We start from the raw sequence: 26,383 nt of genomic DNA, 5'->3' as shown, positions 1-26,383 counted from the left end.
GCAGCAGGAGAGCCCTCGCTGCCCTGTCCGCACCCATGGTGCCAGGTCTGGAGCAGCAGGGCTGAGCAGCAGCTGGTACGGCCCGTGCTGTGCTTGGTGGGACAGTCCATCCGCAGTATTGCAGTCCTGAACCGCCAGGACTTTGGAGCAGCAGCTGCTATAACGGGAATTTTAGGGAATACATTGGCTATGTCTGTTTTGCAGCTCAGTCAGCGTTTGTTCACATCTCCTTCAAGCCTGGACGCGTTGCCTGTTTGAAAGAGAACTCCCGAACCCCACTCCAAGCCTGTTTAGAGACGGGACACTGGTTATTTTGCACAGCGTGCTCGGTGGTGCATTTCTACGCTTACCTGCTGCCGCGGGCTTTTGGCTCTTCCCAAACGGCTGAGGAGGGCGGGCGCCGCTCCCGCCTTCAAACAACGCCCGCGCCCGGCCCCCCCTGCCCCGTTACGCCCCTGGGCCCGCGCCGGGCTCCTCCCTCCGCGTTGCCCGGCAGCCGGGGCCGCTGCCAGGGGCAGGAGAGGCGGCTGTTGAAGACGGAGCGGTTGAGGCCTGTTGTCTCGGGTCTGCCGGCGGGCCCTGACAGAGAAGAGGGATTGGCCGGCCCTCAGCCCGCGGGCCCGCTTGCTGGCAAACTGGGTAACCGGTGTCACGGCTGAGCCAGCCTGACCTGCGCGCCCTCAGCTGTTGGGTTCAGCTTTGTGCCAGGTACCTGCGGCTGGTTTGGGGTGAGTGAGCAGAAAAGTAGGAGGTAAGAGCAAGGAGGGGTGGCGGAGATGAGGTGACCTCTGTGTTCAGCAAGAGTTGAATGGGACAAACCTACCTGTATGAGCAAAGCGCAGTGTGTAATTGCAGCATGCTTTTCGTTCATCCAGCTGTAAGGTTTTCATGTAAAGTCTGCCAGGAGCACAGATTACTCACTTTTTGCTACATCTTTTGTTTGTTTGGTTTGTTTTAATACGTAAACATAATACAAACTTGGTAATCCACATACTCTAGCTCCTGTACGAAAATGGTAAGACTCTCCTTGGCGTGCAGTAGTGAGTTGTCACCACAGCTAGCTTTCACACGGGCGTGAGTGCTGTGACTTGTCTGGACTACCAGCTTTGCACGTTTATACCGTGGTAGGCTTGAGGAGAAAGATTAGATTAAAACTATCTAAAGACACATATTAAAGCCTTACCTGGAGCTGTGGCTGGTGTCCCAGCTCCAGTCTTCTACTTGGTGTTGACACCAAGGTTGTTTGGAGATGCACAGTGCCCATCTGCTCACCCTTCTGAGTCTGTCAGTTCTCTAGTAGCCCCAGCTGTTGAGTAGGACAGGAGAGAGTTTGGGTACGAGGTGAGCCCCATGTGCGCATGCAGGTTTTTATTCGCATTGTGCGTCTGTGAACTGCTGTTTCATTACTCCTTTCAGGTCTGTATGACTGAACACAAAGGACCATGCCTCTTCCAGAAACCATGTTTTGTGCTGAGCAGATCAGAATCCCCCCTGAGCTACCTAATATTCTGAAGGAATTCACCAAAGCTGCTGTTAGGACTCAACCTCATGATGTTTTGCAGTGGTCAGCTGCGTAAGTAAGATGTTCACATAACAATGGAGTGCTATGCATATGGACCCACGAAATCTCACTGCCATTTATTGTACAGTGAAGATAGCTGTGACTACTAAACCAAGCTGTATATTGCCTATGTGCTTCTGGGCCTTTTAAAAATGGTGGAGTACTTGATATATTTTCTGTTTCATTGAGGTTGAGGACTGGCATATTTCTGGAATAGTTTGGTTTCCAGACAGAAAAATGCATCTTAAGTTTTTGGTTATTAATTTCTCTGTCCTCAAGACCAAATATTTTTCTTCTTTTTCTTTTCCTCCTCCTCTCATGTGAGACTTTAATTCTTGTAATTTAAAGGAAAACTAGAAAATAGTTTTCTCATTCTTAAGCTTACTTAGGTTTCGTGCTTTTTTTTTGTTTCCAGACACAAAATTAAGGTGTCCTTAAATGTTACTGAAATAGGAAAAAATCCTGAAAAGTTGCAACTTACAGGTGACAGTACACATTATAAACCTCTCACTGTAAAGTTGATTTAAGATGCTTGAGGTGATGGATGTGCAGTGAGCTTGCCCCAGCTGAGCAGACAAAAGCAGCAAAGACTGAGGAAGGTAGCTTGAGCTTACGAGGGTATATGGCTAGTGAGAGCAGGGGCATTGTGGCACTGCCATGGCCATGCCATGACCTTTGCTTGAAGATTGCACTAGCTTGATGGGAGGAGTCCCTGCAAATGGGTAGGTGGTTGCTGCTGATTGCACATCAGTCTTTCTGGAATATGCTCTGATGTGAGAGCACCTGTGGCAGAGCAAAGTCTGGACCTGCAAGCCACATGAAGCAGAACAAAGCTGTGGTTTCACACTCACTGCCAATCATAGCATAGAATCATAGAATAGTTAGGGTTGGAAAGGACCTTAAGATCATCTAGTTCCAACCTCCATGCCATGGACAGGGACACCTCACACTAAACCATGTCACCCAAGGCTCTGTCCAACCTGGCTTTGAACATTGTGAGGGATGGAGCATTCACAACCTCCCTGGGCAACCCATTCCAGTGCCTCACCACCCTCACAGTAAAGAATTTCTTCCTTATATAAATCTAAACTTCCCCTGTTTAAGTTTTAACCTGTTACCCCTTGTCCTATCACTACACTCTCTAATGAAGAGTCCCTCCCCAGCATCCCTATAGGCCCCCTTCAGATACTGGAAGGCTGCTATGAGGTCTCCACGCAGCCTTCTCTTCTCCGGGCTGAACAGCCCCAACTTTCTCAGCCTGTCTTCATACAGGAGGTGCTCTTCATACAGGAGGTGCTCCAGTCCCCTGATCATCCTCGTGGCCCTCCTCTGGACTTGTTCCAACAGTTCCATGTCCTTTTTATGTTGAGGGCACCAGAACTGCACACAATACTCCCAAGTGAGGTCTCACAAGAGCAGAGTAGAGGGGCAGGATCACCTCCTTCGACCTGCTGGTCACGCTCCTTTTGATGCAGCCCAGGATACGGTTGGCTTTCTGGGCTGCGAGTGCACACTGAAGCCTGCTCATGTTCATTTTGTCATTGACCAACACCCCCAAGTCCTTCTCCACAGAGCTGCTCTGAATCTCTTCTCTGCCCAACCTGTAGCTGTGCCTGGGACTGCTCCGACCCAGGTGTAGGACCTTGCACTTGTCATGGTTAAACTTCATAAGGTTGGCATCAACCCACCTCACAAGCGTGTCAAGGTCCCTCTGGATGGCATTCCTTCCCTCCAGGGTATCAACTGAACCACACAACTTGGTGTCATTGGCAAACTTGCTGAGGGCGCACTCAATCCCACTGTCCATGTCAGCAACAAGAACAAGACCAGTCCCAACACCGATCCCTGAGGGACACCTCTCATTACTGGTCTCCAGCCGGACATTGAGCCATTGACCACAACTCTTTGTGTGCGGCCATTTCTGTATAGGCTGTTACAGTGTTGTAGAGCTTGTTACTGTGAATAATCAGAAGGACAAATCAGAAGGGCAAATGCTTAGTTCTGCTGTGCTGCTTGCTGTTAATTTCGGCCAGTATTTGGACAACATGGGGTGGACAGCATGGGGTAGCCTGAGCATGGACATGGGTGCCAGGGTAGGTGAAGGAGGATGAATAGAAAAGCCCTTAAATTAGACCTACCACTAACTGAATGAAAACTGAGGTTTCCTTGCATAGTTCAGATTGCTGGCCAGCTACGGCAGAGGTGGTTTCTTTTAAGGCTGTGGTGGCCTTATAAGTGAAAGGATCTAAATCTAATTCCCTTTCTGCTCTAGTCTTACAATTTATTTTGGAGTGGGCAGAGATAGCAGAAACACTGACGAGAGAGTTGCAATAATAGCCAGTTGTGCTTCTTGGGTAGTGTGCGAGGGGTATGTTAAGCAAATGAGCCCTCAGGTGCTCATCAGTCAAATAGGAAAAGCCTGCACTTCAGTTTGCAAGTGCACTCTGATGTTAATAAATCATTGCCTTTGCCAAGAAGGGCTGAGTATGTCATGCACAAAGGAAGTTAAAGGCCTGAAGAATTATTAGAATATCTTAAAAAAGGAGTGTGTAAAGCCTAAGGATCGTGGTTTCCACTAAAAAGAAAGGTGCTGTCTAGGGCATGGGGAGATGAGAGTTGTGTGCACAGGCGGCTTGCTGAGTGCTGCCGCTCCTGCATGGGAGTGTGTGGATTCATTCACTGGACTGTAACAGCATTTATTTCTGTGCAGCTTGTAATGGCCATAGGCATTCAAGTGTGTTCTCTTCCCATTCACTTAGGTATTTTTCAGCGTTGTCAAAAGGTGAGACCCTTCCTGTGAAGGAGAGGCTGGAAATGCCTTTAGCAATAGAGAAAACGGATGCTGTTTTGACCAAAGGACTCCTTAAAGTCTTGCACAAACAGGTATACCAGCCTTTATCAAATGCACAATGCTGTTGAGGAATGCTGATGCATTGGAGATGGCTGGGGAGACTGATTGTCAAGTATCTGATGTATTTGGGGGAGGGATAGTGTTCTTAGTTTCACTATGGTTTTTAGAGTTCTTACTGTGGTACCACGATTTTGTGTAAAGCTTTCTCCCAAAGGCATGGTGAATGTTGCAGAACTGAAGGAGAAATGGAAGCACTTGTGCTTGCCAGAGAAGCAGCTGGAGGCTATCCTGCAGTTGGACAACTTCGGCAAGGAGGTGGAATGGATGAAGTTTCTGGCACTTGGGTGCAGCGTGCTTGGCAAGGTATGGTAACAGCAACAGCAGCCCTCATATCAAAACACAAATGGTCATATATGATCATGTATGAGGTAGACCACAGAACAATTAGTGCAAATGGACTTTGGGGATTGCTTTTCCAGCAGCTGGAAAAGTGGCCTATTTACTTTTGTTCCCCATCAGCTTTTGATCAGGAAAGCTTAATCAGAAAGACAGCTAAGTCCTCAGCTTACTGGGAGGGCATTAGAAGAGTAAGCATGTCTGCAGGGAGCTTGGACCATGAGAGAGAGGATCATAGAGGAATGATACTTATGGCATCAAATTAATGATGCTTATGGCATCAGTATAAATGTCTGTGAGGAAGAACTGGAGGGAGAAATTAAACCGTCAATTCATAATTGATTGTGCAGTCAATTAAATTTTCACAGAAGCAGTTAACGTTACTAAATCTAAATTTAATTCTTTTAATGTCAGTAATAAAATCTCAGCAGAGCATTTCCACAGAATGAGAGATTATAAAATGCACTAAGTTGATGATCTTATGAAGTATAACGCTGCTAATGATTTCTGCAGTAGGGAAGAAGGGGTACTAAAAAGAAAGTATATATTGGATAATATTTTGGCAACGTTGCAATCTCTGGAAGTCCTGAATGCTATCCTGGCCTGGTGATAGAATTATGTATGTGTGCGAATATATATATATTCATCTCAACTGTGTATGTCTTGATTCTAATCCCACCCCTCAACATGATTTTGTATTTTGGTCTCTTTTCTGAATTAAAAAAAAAAAAAGTAACAGCAACATTGCTTATTTAAAAGAAAAATCAAAACCAGAGTGACAGGAACCTCATTCTGATGGAGCTAGACAGCCTAAATTTACCTCCATCTATCCATCCTTTCAGATATATGTCAATTATTTGATTTTAGCTGTATGTAATGAAACCTAAACTTCAGTTTCCTAAACCAGAGAGGAAGACACACACAAATTTATTTCCTTCGCTGTAAATTATGTTCATAGTTGAATAGGGTCACAGTTAAGATACAAGAGTGGACAAGTCTGAACTTCTTAAGAACACCAGTGATCTGAGGTATCTTTCTGCAAAGCACTGGTGTGTTTTTACAGCCTTGGAGAAATGACCACACAGATTAAACTGTCTTTCAAAGATGGCAAAAACAATGTGAATAACTCTGCTGTGTTGTGAGAAAGCAGCCGCTTGGAGTGGCAGAAGCAGGAATGGAAGTAGCCGGGTAGCAAACAGCAGGGGGTAGATAGAGTCTGCCATCGTATAGGCAGCTACCTCTCCTTTCACAGAAAGGCCGCCCAGGGGAGGAACTGCACTAAATAAACTGTTAAAGGATTATAAACTGTTACTTCTCTGGCCTGTGTTCTACATATTGAACAGACACTGTATTTATTTTAAATATTGCTGTTCTACTCTTAGGAAATACTTATCTTTTTCCAAAGGCATCGCTTGCTTGTTAATACATGGGTAAGGATACCCTTTGAAAAGGTTATAGCAAAAATGTTACAACTTGGGTTAAAAAAGGCCTGCGTGGGTTTTTGTTTGTTTGTTTTAATGGCATGCAACCAGTCTTTGACTCAGTGAAGCTCTATGATGAATTTTTCCACATATTTCCCTGTATAGCTTATCACGTGTTGGGCACTGTGTTATGGCAGTGTACTGAATAAAGGATTTTTTCAAAGTATATTTGGAAGTAATACCTTGAGGCATGTTTGATTTTAAGGGAACCTGGACATTATTGGGCTTTGACTAAATTGGAATATGCTTGAAAGGCTTTTTGCCTCAGTGCTTTTTCCACTAACTACTATAATGGGACTTGCACACGAATAAGGAATACAGTAAATAGCAGCACTCCTAAAAAATTAATACCATATTATATTACAATGCTATAATAAAAATCAAACCCCTGTCAATTTTCTGGGCTTTGTAAATTTTTCTGTCTTAACTGCTGCTGAGAATTCAGTTAGATCGATTGAGATAATAAATACACACACATATCCCTGTCCGTAGGTATAGTAATGTTGGAGCTTTTACAGCAGCAGAGCAATTTGGCCATATGGAAATTAGGGCTCAGGCTACACCATATGATACAGAGGGTACATTTGAGGTTGAAACCTAGGCAACCATGATAAAGCTTTCATCTCATTTACACTATTAGTGGCTTACAGTGTGGATTTTGTTATGGTGTTTAAAGGATGTTCATGGCTCTGATACTGTTCCTCTCATTTCTTGACTGAACCCCCCTCCAGTCCTTGCTGAGTTCAGTGAAACATGCCTGTGAAATCTTAACAAAGGACCCAGAAGGTGGAGCAGCTCGCATACCCTTCGAAACATTCTCATTTCTTTACCTGTATTTGGCCAGCATTGATGGAGAGATACCAAAGGAGGAAGTTGAAGTCTTCCTCCACAAAATTAAAGAGGAAGCGTAAGTAAAAATCCACGCATGCAATTTTAATGTATTGAGCACCTCTGGGTTTTCCATAAGCCTTTCATTTCAGGTGAGTAGTCTGTCTTCACTTTGGGCACAGCCATGATGACAGGAGTAAAGATTGACTGAGGTTCTGCCACCATCACTGATGGGCTCAGCCTCAGCCAGTGGCAGGTCTGTCTTGGAGCTGGGCAGGCATTGGCTCTGTTGGAAATGGGGGAAGCTTCTGGCAGCTTCTCACAAAAGCCACCCCATGTAGCCTGCCCTCATCTTTCCCTTTGTCACTACCAAAACCTTGACACACAAAGCCAGGTCCATATACATGGGGGCTCAAAAAAGCACACAACTGGTTTGTTTTGCATTAATTACCAGATTGACAATTTATTAGTAAGAACCAATTTTTAATCACCCTGCTCTGGCCTGAAATTAATATAACCCTCAGTTATCTTGTCCAACACACTAGGACTTACCATGTTCAAATGTTGTTCTAAAGCATTTCATTTATTCCTTTCCAGTGACAAACAATCTGGCATGGTGCTGCTCAGAAACTTTTTGAGCCAGGCCTCAACACTGTTTTGATCAAGCCCACTCTTCATCATTGGGTGAGAGAAGAAAAAAAAAAGTAAGAAACAAATGTGCAGGAAAAGAATCTGTGTTCAAAGGACTGTTATTTGTACATCACAATAAAAGACAACCCTCTCCTGGCACTTTCTTTTCTTTATCGCACTCCTGAACTCTTCCTTCAGTGGGCCTCTCAAATATTGATGCTCACACCTAGGGAGCAATACCTTCACTCCATATTTTGGTATGGATCTTCCTACCTATACTTTGCTAGTGTCATAAGAAGTAAACAATAGAATTAAACTTAGACTGGACAGCTGTATTTGGTGTATTTCTCATTATGCTTCTGCTAGCATTGACTTTGTGACTCTTACACAAATACAGCTTGTCTTCTGACCACCTCGTCTACTCGAACACGCTCTCTTAAATAAGTAGTTCTACCAAGCCTTAAGGAAAGTTCATGAGAACCTCGTGACTGAGCTGATAGAAGAAATATTAACTCAAGAAAGAACTGCAATGGTTCCTTATTTTTTTTCCCTCCAATTAGAACCTTTCACATAACTTAAGTAAGCCTCTTCTTCCATTCTTAGATAACTTGTCTAATTCAGGATCTACTTTAAAATACATTTTGTTTTCTGACAAGAAAAGCTACTGCATTTGTCATGTAGGTGACAAATGAGTTCAGTGTTCTTTTGCGTGAATAGCTGTAGTAGGTACAGAAGTCTAAACCAGAACTAGATTTCTTTGTGACACCTAATCACACTTAATTGAAGAAACAACTGAGGTGAGACAGTGTACAGTAAAACTAGAGCAATTCTCTTGACAGGAAAGGCCAAAACCAGGAGTATGCGGAGTGCCCTCTCCTGGCAACTCGAGGAAGCAGAAGAGTGTTGTAGGAAAGATGAATCTGAAAGCTTGTTCTTTATAGTTGCTTGCTTTGTTGAGGTAACAAGCTTGGCTGGTGATGTCTGACCTTGCTGTAGTAGATTGTGTGAGGAATTAACTGGGAATTGATATAATAAATATCTCACTGAAGTTAAGTGAATCCTCCTGCACGCCCTTGGTATGTGCACTTACCTGCTAGTCTGCAGGATGGGAACTCCTCCTAGTTATTTCTGGAAGTAAATGGGTAGGCACCTGGTGTTTGAGAATGGCATTCGGCAATATTAGAGGCTTCCTTGGTGCCTCCCCACTGGTTTCCATAGAGAGCTATATTCTTGTCATCTTTGCCACATGACATTGATCCTAAATTTCTTTGAGCATGAGCTTAGGAACAGCAACTTTCCTGCTGTGGTCCTTTTACCACTAGCTGCAGTTGAAGACGCTTCAGCCTGTTGGAGAACTCTGAAATGTGCCCTGTCCCCTCTGGTTCATATGGTAACCAGGCAGCAAGTGCTGCTGTTCTGGAACCCTGGTCCCAGAGGTGACAGTGTCAGGTGGGAGGGTACGAAGGGAGCTCTCTGCATGCCTTTTCCATCTGTAATTGATCCCAGACTCCAGCGGTTAGTACTCTATCCACCATGTATGGGCCAGGAAGGCAAATTAGTACAGCCTCTCTGAGATTTCATTCTTCAGCCTTGTGAGACTGAACTCAGATGAGATCAATGTAATTTATTAAGAGTTGCATTAGTGAAAAAATATACACGTTTTCTGATGTATACTGCTTCCATCCTGACAAACCTTCACACTTTTGGTCTCCCAGCACAGCTGTAGCACCAATAATACGTACACAGCATTACTGTCCCTGGCACAACAGCAGTAATAATAGCTCTTGTGCAAGTCATTTTTTGAAAAGCTGGCAAAATAATCAGGTTCTTGCTTCTACTTTCTTCTTTTATAGTTGTGATACTTTTCTTCATCCCTGAAACAAAACCACAAACACTGTGTGGGCTGTCAGGCTCTGACTGACACAATCTGAAGGAAAAAAAAATATTTGGAAAATGGAAAGCATTCATTAAATGTAATGATGCCTTCTTCTAAGGAAAGAAAGTAGACTACTTTAAAGCACTTTATTTCCCATGCTGTTTAATCAAAGCCTTGTCAAGCAGTGCCATAGTGGCAATTAGTTTAGGATGAATGGCATCACTGGGAAATGAAGCCGGTTTTGAGATAAGCAATCATCTCCTTCTGTGCAGTTACCTACAGTATTTCTTCCATACACACCAGGAATAATGCAGCATTTCTGCTGGCCAATCAAGTCTTTGCTCAAACACAGGTCCCACGCACCTATGGACTTGCAGGTGCAAACATGCCCTTGTTGATGGCATTAGAAGTGTGGCCTAGATTTGTTTTCTTTTGCCTAAAAATATACCCAGAACTACTGAAAAGAAACCAACACTGTTTTAAAGCAACTACCTTTGAAACGCTACTCAAGTGATTATGTGTGCATATGTATTGGTGAAAACAATCTTCCTGATTAAGTCAAGTCCCAGTGCAAACTAGAGCAGAGATCAGCACGAGACATGACAAGCACACATCACTGACAGCATGCTCCCCTGTGCGTACATTGATCAAGGAGCAGAACAGCCAGTACTGTGCTAATCCTGCAGCATGCAGCTCAAAGCATCACCTTTCAGATGTGAGGGTAAATCCTGAAGTCTGGATCACAGTTTATGATCTCACAGCATGTTCTGTTCAGTATGAGTAGTCTCATGCCACTGGCTTGTTACACAGTATACTAAGTTGAGCCCAGCTTTTTAACTGAACTAAATATTCTAATTCTCTGCACTAATTTCTTACAGACAATGCTACAGCTGCCTGATTCAGAAGCAGACTTCAGCTGTCACCATGTCTGCTCACCTCTCTCTTTTTCTCCGAGAATCCTTGTCTTTGCCTCTTTCACGACTCCTCCTTCGTTTACTTGGACTCCTGCTGCTCTCTCTCCTATGCCTGGTGCATTCAGTTTCTTTGGAGCTTCCTCCCGACTGCCGGGAGTCCACTGAAGCTGACCGCCTGTCTTCCTTCCTGAAACAAAGGTTATTGAGTCTGTTCAATAAAAACTGTTTCACAGTCACTGTTGTTTTCAGCACCACATTTATCACATAATGGCCCAGTAGAAGGTATCTTTTATTAAGGCTGTCTATCTCCCTAAGAAACACAATCCATCCCAAAAGAGGCCCAAAGTCCATTCTCTTGTATATGCACCTCTCAGCACACTAGTAGTTATTTATTACGAACACCGCCCCTCAGTCTTACATTCTCTGCTCATGGAACAGGAGGCAGTAGAAGGGGTTCACCCCATTTTGCTTTCAGTGCCTAACTCTTCAATAACCTGCCTTTAAGCCGCTACCTACAGCTGGAGAACCCAGCAAGCTTGATCTCCTGTATGGCTGCCTCATTCACCTTCATTTTAATGCTGAAAACACCTTGAGTATCACCTTTTTTCAATACCATTTTCATCTCAAAGATCTTCTGAAGAAGCACAAATAGGCTATTGCCAGGTCATGATTCCATCTTCATTTCAGTGACAAATGTTTGGAAGAGTGCGTGGTGTTACTTGATACAGGAAGATACATGTATATACAAAACATACTCCCAGTTAGCACAGCAGCATTCACAGTGATAAGAACTTTAAAGGGTCCCCATGTTTAGTAACTCAGGAAAACCTTTCTTCTGAGGTATTTTATATTTACCATAGCATTTCCTGTCATGTTGTAGGGAAGGGGAAGAAATTGTACACTCCTATTTTCAAGTACCCTTCTGTCCCCAGCTATCACATGCATATGTATTTGGACAGAAGAAGGAGCACTACTGATTCCCCAGCTCCACCAAAACCTACCTGTTCACCTGGATCACTTGTAACTTACCTTCTTACCCCTGAAAGCAAGCTAATAATTCCTTTTCCCCCCATCCCTCATGCAGGCAGAGCTTCTCAGGCAAGAAATTAATAGCATTAGCAGAAAATAAACTGTGCACATGTCTCAGCCAAGGTTGGTATGCGTTACTGGAAGAAGGTGGTAAGATACAATTACAGGCCATCAGCCCACTCACATGCCCAAGGAATTTGTCAACGATGGCATACCTTCCTGAAGATTTTGACTTTCCTCCTTCACACGTCTCTGCATTATCCAACCTATTCTCCTCCTGCCAGTGATTGCTGAGTTCTTCCATATGCACACCAATCACATCCCGAATCACCTGGAGATTAAGATATATTAAAAAGAAACAAAAAAAGCAGCAGGTCATGATACTGGCTTGAATTTGCAACTAGACAGCAGAAAGTAAACATCCCCCCCCCAAAACCTATAATCGGATGGTTGAATAGAAAGTCTGATTTGCAGAAACAGGTATTTCAGCAGAAATTCAAATAGCACCCTTTTACAACAGACAGTCAACTACATCTTGCTGCCATTTTCACATTCAAAATGTGAGTCAGAAATGCCCCTATTATTTGTAACTTGCAGCAATAAACAAAAGACATTTTCTTTGTCTGAAAGGGGATAGCATTGTTTATGTTGATATATAATAAGCACTTCTGTGCAAAAACCGCCTTATTTTCAGATCTCACCTCAGTGTAAGACTTCTTTGTTATATGAACGTTCTTAGCCCTGTATGACTGCCGCCGCCTTTTGTAATCTCGCATTTCAGCCAGAATTTCAAGATGGGACTTGGGACCTTTCTGACTATCATCTAGAGAAAAATTGGAAGTAAAACAGATGGTCATTAGCAGGACATTAGCACCTGCAGGTATGCAAGTCTGGGGCTTTAATAATACAAGTCTGAAACAGAAAATATATTGTGTTCTTTCTGAAGTTTCCCCAGTACTTAGTAACTATTACGAATTCAGCACAAGCTTCCTCTCCAACCTTTTTGCTAGCTGTTTACACAAGACTAAAAAGCCACTGAGCAAATCTCTTATGTGATCTCAGTCTCCTAACAGTGATCTAAATCAACATATGGGCTTGCAATTTGGTCAAACAGCTACAAAGTACAAGCCATGTTTTCAGAGCCAGTATTACAATAAGGCACAGAGACTGAAAAAGCCAGATTCTGTAAATAATTTACCTGTGTAGATCACAAACACTCCATGCAGAGCAGGGCCCACAGGGTAACACTGATGCTTATGCTGCACTTGTACAGTTACAAACTGGCATGACTCAACAGGGATGAGAGGCCTCGGTCCAACACTCCCGTTTGTATATTGCTCAAGAGCTCCATCGGATGACTGCCAAACTTTCTTGTTTGGCTTTTACTCTTAAGTGATCTTTAATCTCACCATCTCTTACAGCAAATACTGTTCTCAAGTGCATAGTAAGTTGGCAACATTAAGCAACCTGTCAGTTGCAGCAAAGACAAAAGATTCATCCACCAACATACACAATATGTGTGCCAAGAGCAGAGCACTGAGGCTCTCTCAGATGGAAAACAACATAAAGGATACCAAACTAGTGTTTTCTGATGCGAAGTCTTCACTGAGGCTTTTAAGAAAAGCATGCTTTTCACACTAAAAATAGCACAAGCAATTCTGCTTGGCTTGCAACAAAAGTCATCTAACTACACAAAATGAAAGATCCAAGACAAAACTCAACAACAAATAGTTCTTCAAACCTTGTGTGATTTTTGCTGCTAAATCCACAAAGAGGTCACTGTCATTTTCCGTTATTTGGGACCTAGACCTCTGTTTCTTTGTTTCCTCAACAACATAATCATAAAGAGCAAGGCGATCAGCTTGAGTCAGGTCACAGGTGAAACGCTTGTGATTTTGGGGAACTTCTACAGGCAGTAATGAGTAAGATCCTAGAAGTAGAACAGACAGCTGTTATTAGTAAAATAGCATAATTTTATAGGAAAGCACAGAAGTTCAACAAACAACAATGAAGGAAATACCCATGCTTTATTCACCCGTCTTAATTTGAAAGGATAAAAATCGCTCAAATTAAAAAAAAAAAAAAAAGGTCCAAATCCCCCCCCAGCCCCATGCAGGCTGTGTAAGCTTTCCTTTTTATACTTTTATTTACAGGTTTTCATATGCTTTGAAGGGATCACACTAGGTTAGTTCAAAAGGACACTCAGCTCTGGGATTACACGAGAGAAGAGGCAGAGCTCCAACCTGTGGGTTTGTCTTACTCCTAAAATTTTCTTTAAAGTACCATCTGCAAAATACTCTGCCAACAACAATGAAAGCCTCTAGGAGACTAAACAACTGGACACTGTGCAAATCAGTGTCACTCACACTGTCACTTCCTTTACAGAGCTCTTTATTATAGACTGCCATAGGCATTTCTAGCTAAGGCTACAAAGGCACTTTCAAAATGCTTCAGATTAGTTCAAATAACTAACTTTAATGTTATGGAAACACACACACTGCCTGCATACTCTTCTTTCCCTGAATAGTCGCAATTTCCATTCCCTGGTTAAAACATATATCCTGGTTAAAACATATATCCTCCAAACACATACTAAACAAATAATAAATCCTTTCTCAATCCATTGCAACAGCTGCAAAGTGACCTCCCTAAGGACACAGGATGCAGTATTCTAGGATATTGCCTGCAGAAAAGCATTTTACTCGAGAACATTCCAATTCCCAGCAACTATTGACCTCATCTCCATAATCCTGCTCCCCACAATACAACCTTCTCCCTGCAAGACACAATCATACCCAGATGATATGACACAGACATACCCAGACAGACAGAACAGCCAACACATAAGGTGGGGTTTATGCAGGAGCCTGCAGAATAGCAAAGCTACTGCTTCTCTACATTATTCAGCACCTAACAGAAGCGGGGCAATCTTTCACCTCCTGATTTCACTAAAGACACCAAAGAAGAGGAGCCACAATAACTCTGCAACAAACCCAGAAGACAAGGTTTTGTCATTACTGTACCTGAAACCGAAACCAGAACTTTTCCAGTCCAAACTAACAGATTTAAACATGAAAACAAGAATTTCATTTTTAAAAGGCACTGTTATACAGGGTCACAGCAGCCCATAAAAGTACCCTGTAATGCACTTGTAATTTTACAAGGCTTTTACAGGTTGTGATTAATACCAGCCTTCCTGTCCTATTACATAGCCAGCTTAAAGAAGACTTTAAATTAAACAAACAATACTAAGTAAATCTTACAAGAGGCCAAGATAACACAATGAGAACTATCCCAACACAGTTTTAGTGTTAGCTTCAGAAAAACACATGCTTGCAGTGGGTAGCAAACGCTGGCACCTAGTGGTTCACGGATGTATCTTTGCAATGCACCACTTTAAAGGGTGTATCCGTTTCTTTACTTGCATGTGAGCGAGCAGCTGTGCGGTTCTGAGTTACAGGCTGGGCTTAAACCACGACAGCTTAGGACAGTCTCGAAACAATCCAACATAATAATAGACATGTTGCTTGTGTTTTGATTTAAGGAGTGGTGGATAAGCACATACAACACGTCTAGCAATTAATCCTTAAACAAAACATTACATGAAGAACCATCACACAAAGAACAAGGCTGAAGGCAGCATTAGGAGAGTTTGAGCCACAAAGCGCAGAAGGAAACACAGGAAGAAAGTAAAGTGGAGGTAGTGGGATGGGAAGTGAAGGACTAGTGCTTTAAGAAACTCCTTAATTTTGCAGTTTTCATCTTCCAGTCCTGCAGAGAACTACAGGTGTGAGCACAACAGACTCGAGCTCTCTTATCAGGTTTTCTTTCCAAGCAGACAAAGTAGTTATGCTCCAAAAAATACACGGGCAGGAATACTAAAAATAAGTAAAAAAAGTCTCATAGCAGTTCACAAGCGGAATGAGGAAGCTGCGATAGGAGAGACAAGAACAGCTCTCCATGAGACCTCATACAGCTGCCTCAGTGTCTGCTTGTTACTTACCTTCGCTGTAGCCTGTGCCTTCTCCGGCACTTTGAGCTCTAGCTTGTTTAACAATGTGAAACTGTAGATCTTTATCTGTAGACAGAGAAGACAGAAATAGCACAGAACTTTTATGTTGAGTACTTGGGAGGGTTAGTCTTTATTCCCCAGCTTCTATTATGGTATGTTACAGAACATTGTAGTTTTATTTACACATAAGGGAAGGTCTGAACTAAAAATATCATTTGAATCTAATCCACATTTGAACTGAGGAAAAAAAAAGTAAAAAAAAAAAAAAAACGGATTCCTGAGTTACAGAGATAAAGAAAAAGACATGCACATATATTGCAACTCTCTTCTCTACTGCTTATATATCCCCAAATTCTAGGGCCAGCTTTTTCACCTTCTAAGCACGTGTTTTTAATCCACTTCTTGCACTTGATGCAAGACCATAGGAAGAACCTGGAAAATAATCTAAGAGAAAAAAAACAATGTTCCTCCTTGGATTTCAAGATGAAAAGTGACCTACACAGCAGAAACGCACAGCGACAGAAGCAACGCAAGAGTAAAATAACGCAAACTACAATGGTGAGAAAATAAACCTACTGACCCTGGAGTTTTAGGAAGCCTGACAAAGCTGACAAGGCACTGGGGTGTGCTACTACCAAGACCCAGACTCTACCCATGGGGTCTCCCTTAAACCCCATCCTAAGCTTCCCCCAGTGACCTCTTTGCAGTATTATCCCCTGCCCCTCCCTGAGGGTCTCCCCTCAGCCGCTTATCTTCTGTCTCCTCCCGGGCACTTCCCCTCATCCTCCGCGCCTCCCCCAGGGTGTCCCCCGGTCCTCCCCTCAGCCCCAGCTGTCCCCACCCCGAGGCCCCCGTTGCCGCTCACCCATGGTGACGGTGGGAACCTTCAGGTTTTCGTAGAAAACGCTGGAGTCGTACATCTCGGCCTGCGGGACCAAGCGCCTCAGTCAAGGACCCGGGAACGCCCCCAAGGACACCGGCTCCGGGCTCTGCCGCCGAGTGACCCCGAGCCAGCGGGGACCCCCCCGGTGGCACTGCCGCACAGCATCCCGGCCCCGTGCCCCTTCCCCGCAGCCGGTTTCCCTCGGGCCGCCCACCTCCTCCTCGGCAGAGTAGCCCATCTTGCGGAGCCGGCAGGACGCGGCGTGCCTCTCCAGCGACGCCGGGGGGACGCGATGATGGACATCGTAGGGGCACGGCACCAGTTCCACCTGCAGCGGGACACGGGTCAGAGCAACCCCCACTGCCCCAAGCAGAACCCGTCCCCACCCGCCACCGCCGCCTTACCACATCCCCGAGCCACACCGCACAAGGCGCCGCCATCGCGCAGCGGCGCACAGGCTCCGTCACCACGGGAGCCGGAACGAGGCGCGCTACCGGACGTCACATCCGGAGAGTCGTGACACCAACCACTGCCTGAGCGGGGTGGGAGAGCGCCGCCTGATGGCGGGAGGCTGCAACGGCGGTGCAGGAGGACCGCCGGTTCCCCTCCTTTCCCCGGGGGCCGGGAAGCGGCCGCCGCGGCGGGGAGGCCCGGGATCGTGCTGGGCGAGCCCGCTCTGTTTCTGGGGGGCAGCGGGGGCGGGAGCCACCCCTCTAAAGCACGGGCCTGTTAGTGAAGGGGCAGGGGGACATCAGCCTCCACGCCACCGAGCCCCTGCTTCCCTCTTGCAACAGGAGGAAGCAAGGAGGCCGCCGTGCCAGCCCCGCGCTGCCTGAGGGGATCCGTAAGGAATACACTACACAGTGCGGGGCCAGGATGTGTGATCCCTCCCAGCACCCCTCCCGAGCACAGGCAGCACAGGGGGGAGCTGCATGGCTGCAGCATGTCCCAGGGACTGCTGCCCGTCACCGGGCCAAGATGGTGAGAGCCTTCGTCTGGAGGCTGAGGGGGCATCAGAGCTCAGTAAGACTGTAACATCGGATGAAGAAACACCTACTGTCCTACAGAATAACTGTCTCGTGATTGACATTTGTGCTTGCCTGTTTTCGCTATGAGAAAAGCACATATGGCTGGAAGGAAGAGTGGGTTTAACAAGGCAGGGTGGGGGAGGCAGCACGGCAGATGTAGCTGCCAGAATGACTCTTGTACATCTGCTTTCGTTAGCAGATTATAGCCCTTTCCCTCCTGCACAGTGAATTTGGGACTCAGCTGGAATTTCAGCCCTTTGAGAAACTTGCTGCCTCTAGCTACATTTGCCTGGGGATCTTTGACTTCACGTGGTACAGGATACTTGCAGCAGAGACTTCCTTCCCAGCTGCCCTTGCAACTTAACGTATGCTGTGGTAAACGGGAGGCAGGGGGCTCCGGCACCCCGGTGGTGAGACTGATGGCGCTCACCTCAGAGCAGCTCTGCTCGTTTACCTTTGTAGTGATGCTGCCTCTCCTCCCTTGCCCCTAGAGCCCACGTGTCAAACTCATTTCCTCCAGGGAAGAAGATGTGGTACCCAAGCTGGTAGCATGGGCGTCACTCAGCAAAAGCTACTGTTAACTAGAGACAGGTTTTGTAAAGATGAAGCACACAGACACTTGAATTTCATTTTTCTGTCACTGCTGCTATTAACTCTCTGCTGTCTTAGACCTCAGCTAAGACGCTGCATGCAAAATCTGTGGCACAGATTCAGCTGAATCAGCTTCACTATCTGCAGGGATATGAGGTGAATTTCTGTAGCATGCATAAGTCAATTCACAGAAATACTCTTGATGACATAGGCAATCCCTAATTCCCTTCTGGACCCTAGACCAGAGTTTATTTTCATCATTTGCTCTCCAAGTTCTAGTTTAATTCCAGCTCATCTCAAAGCCCTGGTCTGAAGCAGTACAGGTGCTGATGGCAACCAGGGAAGTCAAGAGACTGCTCAGACCTCTGCTGGGGGAGTGCAGCTGATTTATTCCTTCAGCTGTGTATCACTCAAAGCCTGCTACAAGTCCTTGGCTCCTGGATCTTTACTCTTTTGTATGTTAGTCCAGTTAACAACTGCAGCCTAAGGTGTATTTTATGAACTGCAGTACAGGGGACAGTTCCAAACTGATATACAGGTGGCAATTCCAACATCTGTTAATGCCTTATTGATTCCTCTTTCTTTATCTCTATGTGATGTCTCATAGATTTAGCAGATTTAGATCAGTTTATCAGGTTGGTATCATCCTTATCTTTAAAGATAAAGCAATTGAAAGCTTGGTGTTGACCCCACATGACAGATTTCTATGGAAGCTACATAACCATCTGTGCTTAAACATAGTGAGAAGACGTACCGCTGCAGGAATACTGATGTAAAACATTCTCACTTGACAGAGCTGGGAATTCACCATTAAACAGGCAGAAATAAACCCAGTGTCCTCTTGCACAATGGGATTTTAGTATATGTGGTTTTGAGCTTGCACGGATCTTTCTGTTTAAGCCATAACACCTTCACAGTTGCTGCACTGTGATTCTCAGTCCTTTGCATGCTCCTTCTGCCCTTTCTTTGCCATTTCCTCCTGGGTTGTTAATCGCCTTGGATAGGCACAGTCTCCTTTGGCTTTGAGCATATTCATTTATTTAACACCCTCTGTGATTAAGCATAATCCCTGTGAAGAATGAGAACCTCTTCCACACTTTTTGTCACAAATACCACCGAGGTGGAAACCAGGTAGACCAAAGTGTGTCCAGGGCTCCATAACTGTGGAGACTGGTGACTTTTGACTAGTGACTCAGACCCTGCTTGTCTTTGCTGTGCCCGTGCCCTGCATGTCACGGGCACGAAGATCCTCCCAGCATGAGGCTGCTTGTGCTCATTGCCAAGGAAGCACAGAAGAGCCTGGGGTTTTCTTCTAAAAGCACACTATTGATGTCCAATTGATTTCCAGTTGATGTCTGCTTGAAATTGATAGATAAGAATTTACTCATCTGCTTGCTGTTTCCCTGTGTCAGTCCTCTTAGGGAATCTTTCCAGCTGAGTGCTTGAGGTGAGGTTCTGTAATGCATCCCAGCCAGGAGCTTGGGTTTTGCCTTAGCTGCTGAGCAGAGCTGTCCCATCAGGAGTTAGCTCCCTGCTAGTGAGAGAGCCCACACTGTGCAGAGCCATGCATCATGCAGCAAGCTGCCGTGCTCTGTGACCCGGGCTGTAAAAAGCTCTCACCAAGGTCAGCAGCTGATGCTGACAAAGAAGCAGTCTGACATCAGGAGTAATCCAGTATAAATGCACATCCCTTCTGGCAATACCCACAGGTACTCTGCACTGCATATAGCCTCAGGCTGCAGCCCCAAAAGCTTCTTCATGAGGGCAAGGGTACTGGGCCTGGGAGAGACATGAGGGAGGCTGGATCAGGGCCTCCTGGGTCCATGTTGTATCCAGGATTTTCTATGAAGGTGCTGGGTGTGTTCATCATAGGTGGTCACTTAGCAGTGCTGCTTCTCTGGGAAGGTCTGAGAGCAGGGTCTGAGTGCCCAGTGGGCAGAGGACAGCAGGTAACATGTGGCCACCTCCAAAAATACATGCTTTTATTGCCTCTGCTTCATTTTCCATAGTAATAGGTCCCCACCCCAGGGCAAAAGCTAATGAATTAAGTGTGTGTTAATTTGTTATGTGGCTGAAAGGTGTTAGCCAAATTACATCTTCCTCCCTCTGTGAGTGCATCTAAGGCTCAGCAGCAGATGAATGCTGCTTCCTGAGTTGCTGTCCCAGCTTTGTGACAGACCTTTGTCCTTGGGTTGCTGTGGCCCCTGCCTGGTGTGTGTTAATATGGGGAGCCTGCCCAGCTTATCACCTGCCAAAGATCAGCTGGAGCAGGCCACCCCCTTGGTGCCCACCCATCCCTGTGTCAATGGGACATGTGGATGTGCCTTCCAGGGACAGATGCCATCCCCTCCCTTTGTGCCACCTGCAACCTCTGAAGCACCTCAATGCTTCCAGGCGAGCCAGCCAAGTCCCAGCCCTGCACCACTGCACCACAGCCAGCTGGAGCTCTTCCACACTCCGGCAGATGAACCACAACATAGGGCAAGGCAACAGGGAGCTGAAACAGCACAGACCTTACTGCGCACTCTGCACTTGCACCACTTCTAAAGCTTCAGAGCAACACCGAACTCATGTGTCAACTGTGTGTTTCAGTTGGTGCTGAAGCCCCCTTGCATTTGCCATGTGGGCATGTGCCCCACTCTGTGTCGGTACAGGGAACTTCAGCCCTTCTCCTGGGGACCCTGTGTATGCCCCATGCATGGGGTCAGCAGCCCATGTCTGGACACATGGATCAAGCCACCTGCTTTTGCTACATATGCAGTCTTGTGCAGCTTTAGAGGTCACTTTGAGAATGTGGCCTATAATGTTTAGCACTGTTAGCACAGTGAACAATGATAGCTGTCCCTAGCCATTTCTTCTCATAAGGGTGTGTGAAAACAGCAGTATTACTTTAACCTGAAGCAACATTTCAAGGGAAGTCCTGGACAGGAAGGAGAAACTTACTCACCTGCAATGATTTCTTTGGAAACAAGAGTCAGCAGACACAACAACAGGCCAGGTTTTATAACAAGCTTAATATTCTGGGTGTGGATTTGCAAGTGCTGCCTACAAGCATCCTTCCTCTTGCAGGAGGATTAGCACAGGAGATTAGAGATGCCCTTTGAAGAGTTTGGCGTATGCTCAAATGGTCACACCATCTCAGGCTTCCCAAGCACATGGAGGGGGGAGAAAGAGAAAGCAAGCACGGGAGAAATGGAGATCCCGCTCAATAGTTGCCAATAGGGAAAGCACAGTGTGGCTTCAGCTCTCACAGGGGCTCATAATTCAAGATCACTGTGTTTGCTGAGCTCATCAGTGATGGTATTTCATCAGCTCAGCACTAAAAGTGCACCCCAGAGGCATCACATTTGGAAGCTCAGCCTCTTGGCTGAGACATAAAACAGAAGTGTTGCTTCCCTGTGGTCAGAAATGGTCCTCAGGTGTGTGTGCATGCCTGAATTACAGCATCAAAATCCACGTCCTGCGCAGTTTCTCTTGACTGTACACATACAAGTCATTGCAAGTTTGCAGCTAAAGTACTGCGCTCACCATACACACACTGTGATCTCCACGTTCCTCTCTTCCTCAGTGTGGGCTTCCTTTTATCCTCCGTTACTTCTTTGCAGGCATTACCCATTTCCTCCCCAGTCAGATCATGGCATGTAAATGCATTTTACATGTTTTGCAGTCACCGCACCTCTTCAGTGAAAAGCAGGAGCCGCTCCACTGTGCTGCTACACTTTTACCTCCAAACAAGAAATGTTCCCAGCCAAGCAAAACACCCCGTTTTGCTCAGCCCATTGTTACTTTTGCAGTTCTGAACCACCCTTTTGCACATCCCCTAGCATACACTTTGTCTCTCACAACAAGGCACTGACTGCAGTGGAAAGGAAAAGCACCCCCCCCTCACCCACTTCACCAGTTGTCTTCCATTCTAGTGCACACAGCACCCTGGCACACAAGTGTGCATGAAGAATAAGCTTGTTTTCCTTTAACAGTTGTTTATATCCAGACACTGAGGCAGAACTTTGCATGTGCTGTTCTTCATGTCTGTCAAACACACTGTGCAGTGAAGTGTCTCACCTCAGATACATCTCCCACCCACCACAGCAGAAGCGATATAGAAACACTAATAGGACATATCTTAAGACAACAGCCCCATTCACATCAGCAAAAGCTGTTAGCAAAGCAAGAGCATGTCAGTAATCAATCCAGGGTCCACCTGGTACATACAGAGTCGTAAGCTGTGTGAAAAGAGCTGCTTTAAGACTACGTCATTTAAGATGCAAACTCAAATGTAGGAAAAGCCAGATTTGTAGCTGAGGGTGCAGACACCTCTCAGGTCTGCAGCGTGGATGGAGAACAGCAGTGCCTTGGTGGGTGGGAAGCAGATTGCACCCATACATATTGTATGTGGCAGTGCCCCGGCAGAAGGAGCTGAATTAATATGTCATGCACACGGCTGTGAATTACAGAACTATCTATAAGGCTGCTGGTCAACAGGATTACTCTGATCTATTCCTGTCTCCGGCAGCAGAGTCTTGATGGGTACGGCTGTGATTACAAGTAGGATAAGCAACAGCCCACGGCTGGAAGGGTTCCTTCCGAAAGTCTCTGTGGCTGCCTTGGGAGGATTTGGAGCTGTTCTGCAAGCCTGGAAGACTCCCCCTTCTTGCTAAAGTAAGAGGAAGGATATTCACATGTCTTAACAGGAATGGAGATGCAGTCAGGGAAGTCAGGATGTTTTAACTCGGTCTTGCCTTTCCTAGGCTGTAGGGGGCTACATAGGAAACCAGATGAGGAACCAAGTAGCAACGCTGATTTAAACCAGATGCTCGTGCAAGGTATAGCAGTGTCATCACTCCTCTTAAAGTTCCTCACTCAGTATTGGAAAAAAGCAGCTACTACTGCATACCACTGAAAAACGTGAGGTCCTGCAAACCAGGCTTTGTTTTCTGGTTGCAGACATAAACCTCAGAGCTGAAGATTCAGGATCACATTCCCTGATACCTGCACTTACCCCTGGTTCCTCCTGGGATTGCTCAGGTGCTATCACCCAGGCAGCAGCTGCAGGGCGAGAAGCAAAGAGCTCCCTGGCTACCTCTTCTGTCTCCTCACACTGGGATCTGCAGGAGCAGCAGTGCAGCAAGTTGTAAACACACAGTTCCTAAAACAAGCCTTAGCTGTGGCTCTTCTTGCTGATAGAAAACAAGCCTGATTAACAAGGGTCGGTGTGGTTTTCTACCACAGGAGCCTGTGGTGTAGAACCATGCTTCAGGTTGCACCTGCGGTTTGTCGCTGCTCACAGCCTGCTCGTGCTGATAAATGAGAAGGTTACCACCAGTTTCACCCAGTAAGTGATACGTAGCAAAAGAGCCAAATGCCAATCGATCCCTTCTTAGAAATCCCAGCTGCCCTCCGCAGCTGCAAAGGGCAAGGGGTGGTGGAATTCACCAGGCACCTCAGGAGGCTTTGGCAGAGAAGTGGTTTCTGTTATGCACAGAGAGAAGAGCAGAGGGAAGTTTGGGGATGGGAACAGCTCTGGGAATGCTTCCCTTGCCACAGCCCGACACCAGATGGGACTGTGAAAACTACTGTGAAGGCCTGCAGCACCAGCTGGTGGCACAGGGTGCACAGAGGTGTTCCCTTTCCTCAAACAAAACACCCATGGCTTTGTCTTGGGACCCCAGCTCTTCTTCGTCCCATCCCTGACTGCTGCAGGCAGCAGATTTATGCCTCACTGCCTGGGAAAAGCACAGCAACATGGATGCAGTGATGTCTCTAATGGAACAGCTGCACAACCACTTTCCTCAGCTTCTGGAGGGGCCTGGTCTTAACATCACTGGGGTAGCCATCATCCTCCTCCCAGTACAAACCTGGAGCATGTCCTTCACCCTGCTCTTTCCATTGTATTTGGGGTTTTCTTTGCCAGCCCCATAAGGGACCCTATCTCATCAGCTCTCCTCTCACTCTTCCGCTGTCCCAGGGGCCCTGCACAGGCTCCAGAAGCAGACAAGGATGGCAGAGGCCATGGTTGCATCAGGTACCTACAGTCTGGCTGTAAGAGGGTGGGCAGGAGAGACTCAGAAGTTCTTCCAAGGCTTCCCAGCCAGCCTGAGCCATGCAGTGCCCTACTCCCTGCCAAAATGGAAGTGCTTCCAGGCTGACCTCATAGCAGCCTTCCAGTATCCGTAGGGGGCCTACAAGGACACCAGAGAGGGACTCTTCATCAGGGACTGTAGCAGTAGGACAAGGGGTAATGGGTTTAAACTAAAACAGGGGAAGTTTAGACTGGATATAAGGAGGATGTTCTTTTCTGTGAGGGTGGTGAGGCACTGAAATAGGTTGCCTAGGGAAGCTGTGAACGCTCCATCCCTGGAAGCATTCAAGACCAGGTTGGACAGAGCCTTGGGTGACATGGTTTAGTGTGAGGTGTCCCTGCCCATGGCAGGGGGGTTGGAACTAGATGATCTTAAGGTCCTTTCCAACCCTAACTATTCTATGATTTAATGACATTTCCATTTTCCTGTTTTTTTTTTCCTCTCTGTGGCTATGAAAAAGGTACACAAGAAGATTTCAACTGGAGGAGCTTGTGCCACGCTCAAACTGAACGCACCATGGGACAGACAGAATGGCTGTACTTGGACAAATCCCACAGCAGTAACATGCCATAAGCAATTCTGCAAATACCCCATTTCCTGCAGCCAGTGAGTGGACCTTTTGTGCTTTAAAAGTCTAACATTTCAAGTTAAGATCACTCCTGTGCTTGTTGATGGTTAGGCCTATTGCAACATTATTTCAGACAACACAGAGGATATTGGAACTTGTCACCTTCTCCCTGGTATTTTGTTTTCCTCCTCAGTCTGAAATGTGAATTGTTTAAGCCCAGAGGATTTCACAGGGCTCTTTTCGTTATGACAAAATGACAATAGATGAAAGGCAAGGTTCCTTCAGCTTGGCATTGCTTTTTGTTTCTGAAGTATTGCTTCTGAAGATCTTCCCCACAGTAGCAATTCCCCAGTCCAACATTCTCTAGCTCTTGCTCAGAGCCTGAGATCATAAAAAAAGTCTCAGAAACAAACCAGGCCCCCCAGGTTCATGTGCCTGGAGAGGTTTTTCAAGAGGAATTTTCTAATATCTTTTTCTTTCCCTTACACTTCTCAGCCTTGCTCATGACCTGTATGAGAAGGAAGCCAGAGCTTCTTAAATTAAAGAGAAAATCTCCAAGGAAATAAGTTTTTTTTATATATAATATTATTTATGTATATATTTTAAAGGTGAATACTGTGCATTTATACATATGTATGAGTGTGTGTGCATATAGGCATAAAAGATGAGCAGTATGAGTAGAGTCTCACTATTTTCAGCTGTTCTGTCTAGCTGAATAAATACCAGAGGTCACCTGGTAGGATGGCAGTAAAGGCTTGTAATCATTGCTGCCTTCTGCAGGTTTTACAGGCTTACCTGCAGAAGCCTTCCAGCTTTGGAGAAAATCACACACACCCCACCTCTTTTCCACAAAGCCTTGTAAATTCAACAATGTTCTTCATCATGGGATGTTTTCAATGTAATTAGGGAGGGGGGAACAACTGCAGTTTGATTTTCTGCAAACAACCCTAATTTAAAATGAACTAAAGGGTCTGTGTGAAACCAATCAAGTAAAGAAAAAAAAAGTGAGGTGGATAACAGATGGTCCCACATTTACAGGAAGCTCTGAAATGAGCTCAACCAGACTAAGCTATTAGAGGCTTCCAAACAAATAGGCCAAAATAGCTGCTGCTAAATACTGTAGTCACTGTCAAATATCCAAGTCTGCCAGTAAATTAGGCAATAATCTACTGAAAACAAGACTGAAAAGTACAATCTCCTTATTCTGCATACTGACCATGAGTGCCTTTATGGAAAGCATGCATTGCTGTTCACTTAAACACCAATAGTGCTCGTCCTGTCAGCCCAGTATAGGTGTGAAACCAAGAAATGCTTGGTTTATCCTTCTTATTAGGAGGTCGAAAAATCTGGTTAATTTTACTTGGATTCCTGTATTCACACTTCATCTGAAGATTAAGGCTCTTGTCCAGCAAAGTAACAAGCGCACACTTAGCTTCAAACAGACCTTGCTTTGTAGTTTCAGTGACTTCAAATCAATAGGAAGAGACACATGCTGACAACATGTGCTGGAGCATGTCTGGGCACACCCTGCCAAATTCTGGGTGTTCTGACATCCTTGGGGGAGCCTTGGGCTGCATGGGCAGCAGCAGGATTCTACTATGACTGGCTGTGCCAAAGGATGAATTTTGGGATTTTGAACGAAGTTTGTAGTCACT

At 45.6% G+C, this 26,383-nt stretch overlaps 2 protein-coding genes across 4 annotated transcripts; one reads left to right on the top strand and one right to left on the bottom strand.

Moving 5' to 3' along the window:
- The first annotated feature begins 1,416 nt into the window (after window positions 1-1,416).
- Window positions 1,417-10,773, top strand: ROPN1L (rhophilin associated tail protein 1 like). 2 transcript variants are annotated; one of them, XM_062610842.1, is made up of 6 exons: window positions 1,423-1,573; window positions 4,321-4,444; window positions 4,614-4,775; window positions 7,021-7,196; window positions 7,715-7,801; window positions 10,502-10,773. In XM_062610842.1, exons 1-5 carry the CDS (start codon window positions 1,443-1,445, stop codon window positions 7,776-7,778), a joined length of 657 nt encoding a protein of 218 aa, XP_062466826.1. In that variant the 5' UTR covers window positions 1,423-1,442; the 3' UTR covers window positions 7,779-7,801; window positions 10,502-10,773. The 2 variants fall into 2 exon arrangements, with proteins under 2 accessions (XP_062466827.1, XP_062466826.1); XM_062610843.1 differs by lacking the exon at window positions 10,502-10,773 and having other exon boundaries at window positions 1,417-1,573; window positions 7,715-7,906.
- On the bottom strand, window positions 9,352-16,986 carry SNRNP48 (small nuclear ribonucleoprotein U11/U12 subunit 48). Of its 2 annotated transcripts, none has more exons than XM_062610832.1 (9): window positions 16,866-16,986; window positions 16,676-16,789; window positions 16,444-16,504; window positions 15,570-15,644; window positions 13,308-13,496; window positions 12,268-12,389; window positions 11,782-11,897; window positions 10,560-10,724; window positions 9,352-9,674 (listed from the first exon to the last, which is right to left on the bottom strand). In XM_062610832.1, the coding sequence occupies exons 1-9, from the start codon at window positions 16,899-16,901 to the stop codon at window positions 9,443-9,445; spliced, it is 1,110 nt and encodes a 369-aa protein (XP_062466816.1). In that variant the 5' UTR covers window positions 16,902-16,986; the 3' UTR covers window positions 9,352-9,442. The 2 variants fall into 2 exon arrangements, with proteins under 2 accessions (XP_062466816.1, XP_062466817.1); XM_062610833.1 differs by having other exon boundaries at window positions 9,352-9,621.
- Window positions 16,987-26,383: the final 9,397 nt, after the last annotated feature.

Source organism: Pezoporus occidentalis, unplaced genomic scaffold, assembly GCF_034315485.1.
Source record: "Pezoporus occidentalis ecotype Australia unplaced genomic scaffold, CSIRO_AGI_Poc_V1 ctg15, whole genome shotgun sequence".
NCBI classification, from domain to species: Eukaryota; Metazoa; Chordata; class Aves; order Psittaciformes; family Psittacidae; genus Pezoporus; species Pezoporus occidentalis.
The sequence above is the reverse complement of the archived record's forward strand: the minus strand, read 5'-3'. Positions and strand labels throughout refer to the sequence as shown.

What these genes read in the sequence shown, in the direction of transcription:
- ROPN1L (XM_062610842.1), top strand. Translation starts at nt 1,443, where the DNA reads ATGCCTCTTCCAGAAACCATGTTTTGTGCTGAGCAGATCAGAATCCCC. An exon ending in GGTGCAGCGTGCTTGGCAAG is followed by an intron (nt 4,776 to 7,020) that starts GTATGGTAACAG and finishes ACCCCCCTCCAG; the next exon opens with TCCTTGCTGAGTTCAGTGAA. An exon ending in CACAAAATTAAAGAGGAAGC is followed by an intron (nt 7,197 to 7,714) that starts GTAAGTAAAAAT and finishes ATTCCTTTCCAG; the next exon opens with TGACAAACAATCTGGCATGG.
- SNRNP48 (XM_062610832.1), bottom strand. Translation starts at nt 16,901, where the DNA reads ATGGCGGCGCCTTGTGCGGTGTGGCTCGGGGATGTG. An exon ending in CGGTGTGGCTCGGGGATGTG is followed by an intron (nt 16,790 to 16,865) that starts GTAAGGCGGCGG and finishes GTCCCGCTGCAG; the next exon opens with GTGGAACTGGTGCCGTGCCC. An exon ending in GGTTCCCACCGTCACCATGG is followed by an intron (nt 15,645 to 16,443) that starts GTGAGCGGCAAC and finishes CTCTGTCTACAG; the next exon opens with ATAAAGATCTACAGTTTCAC.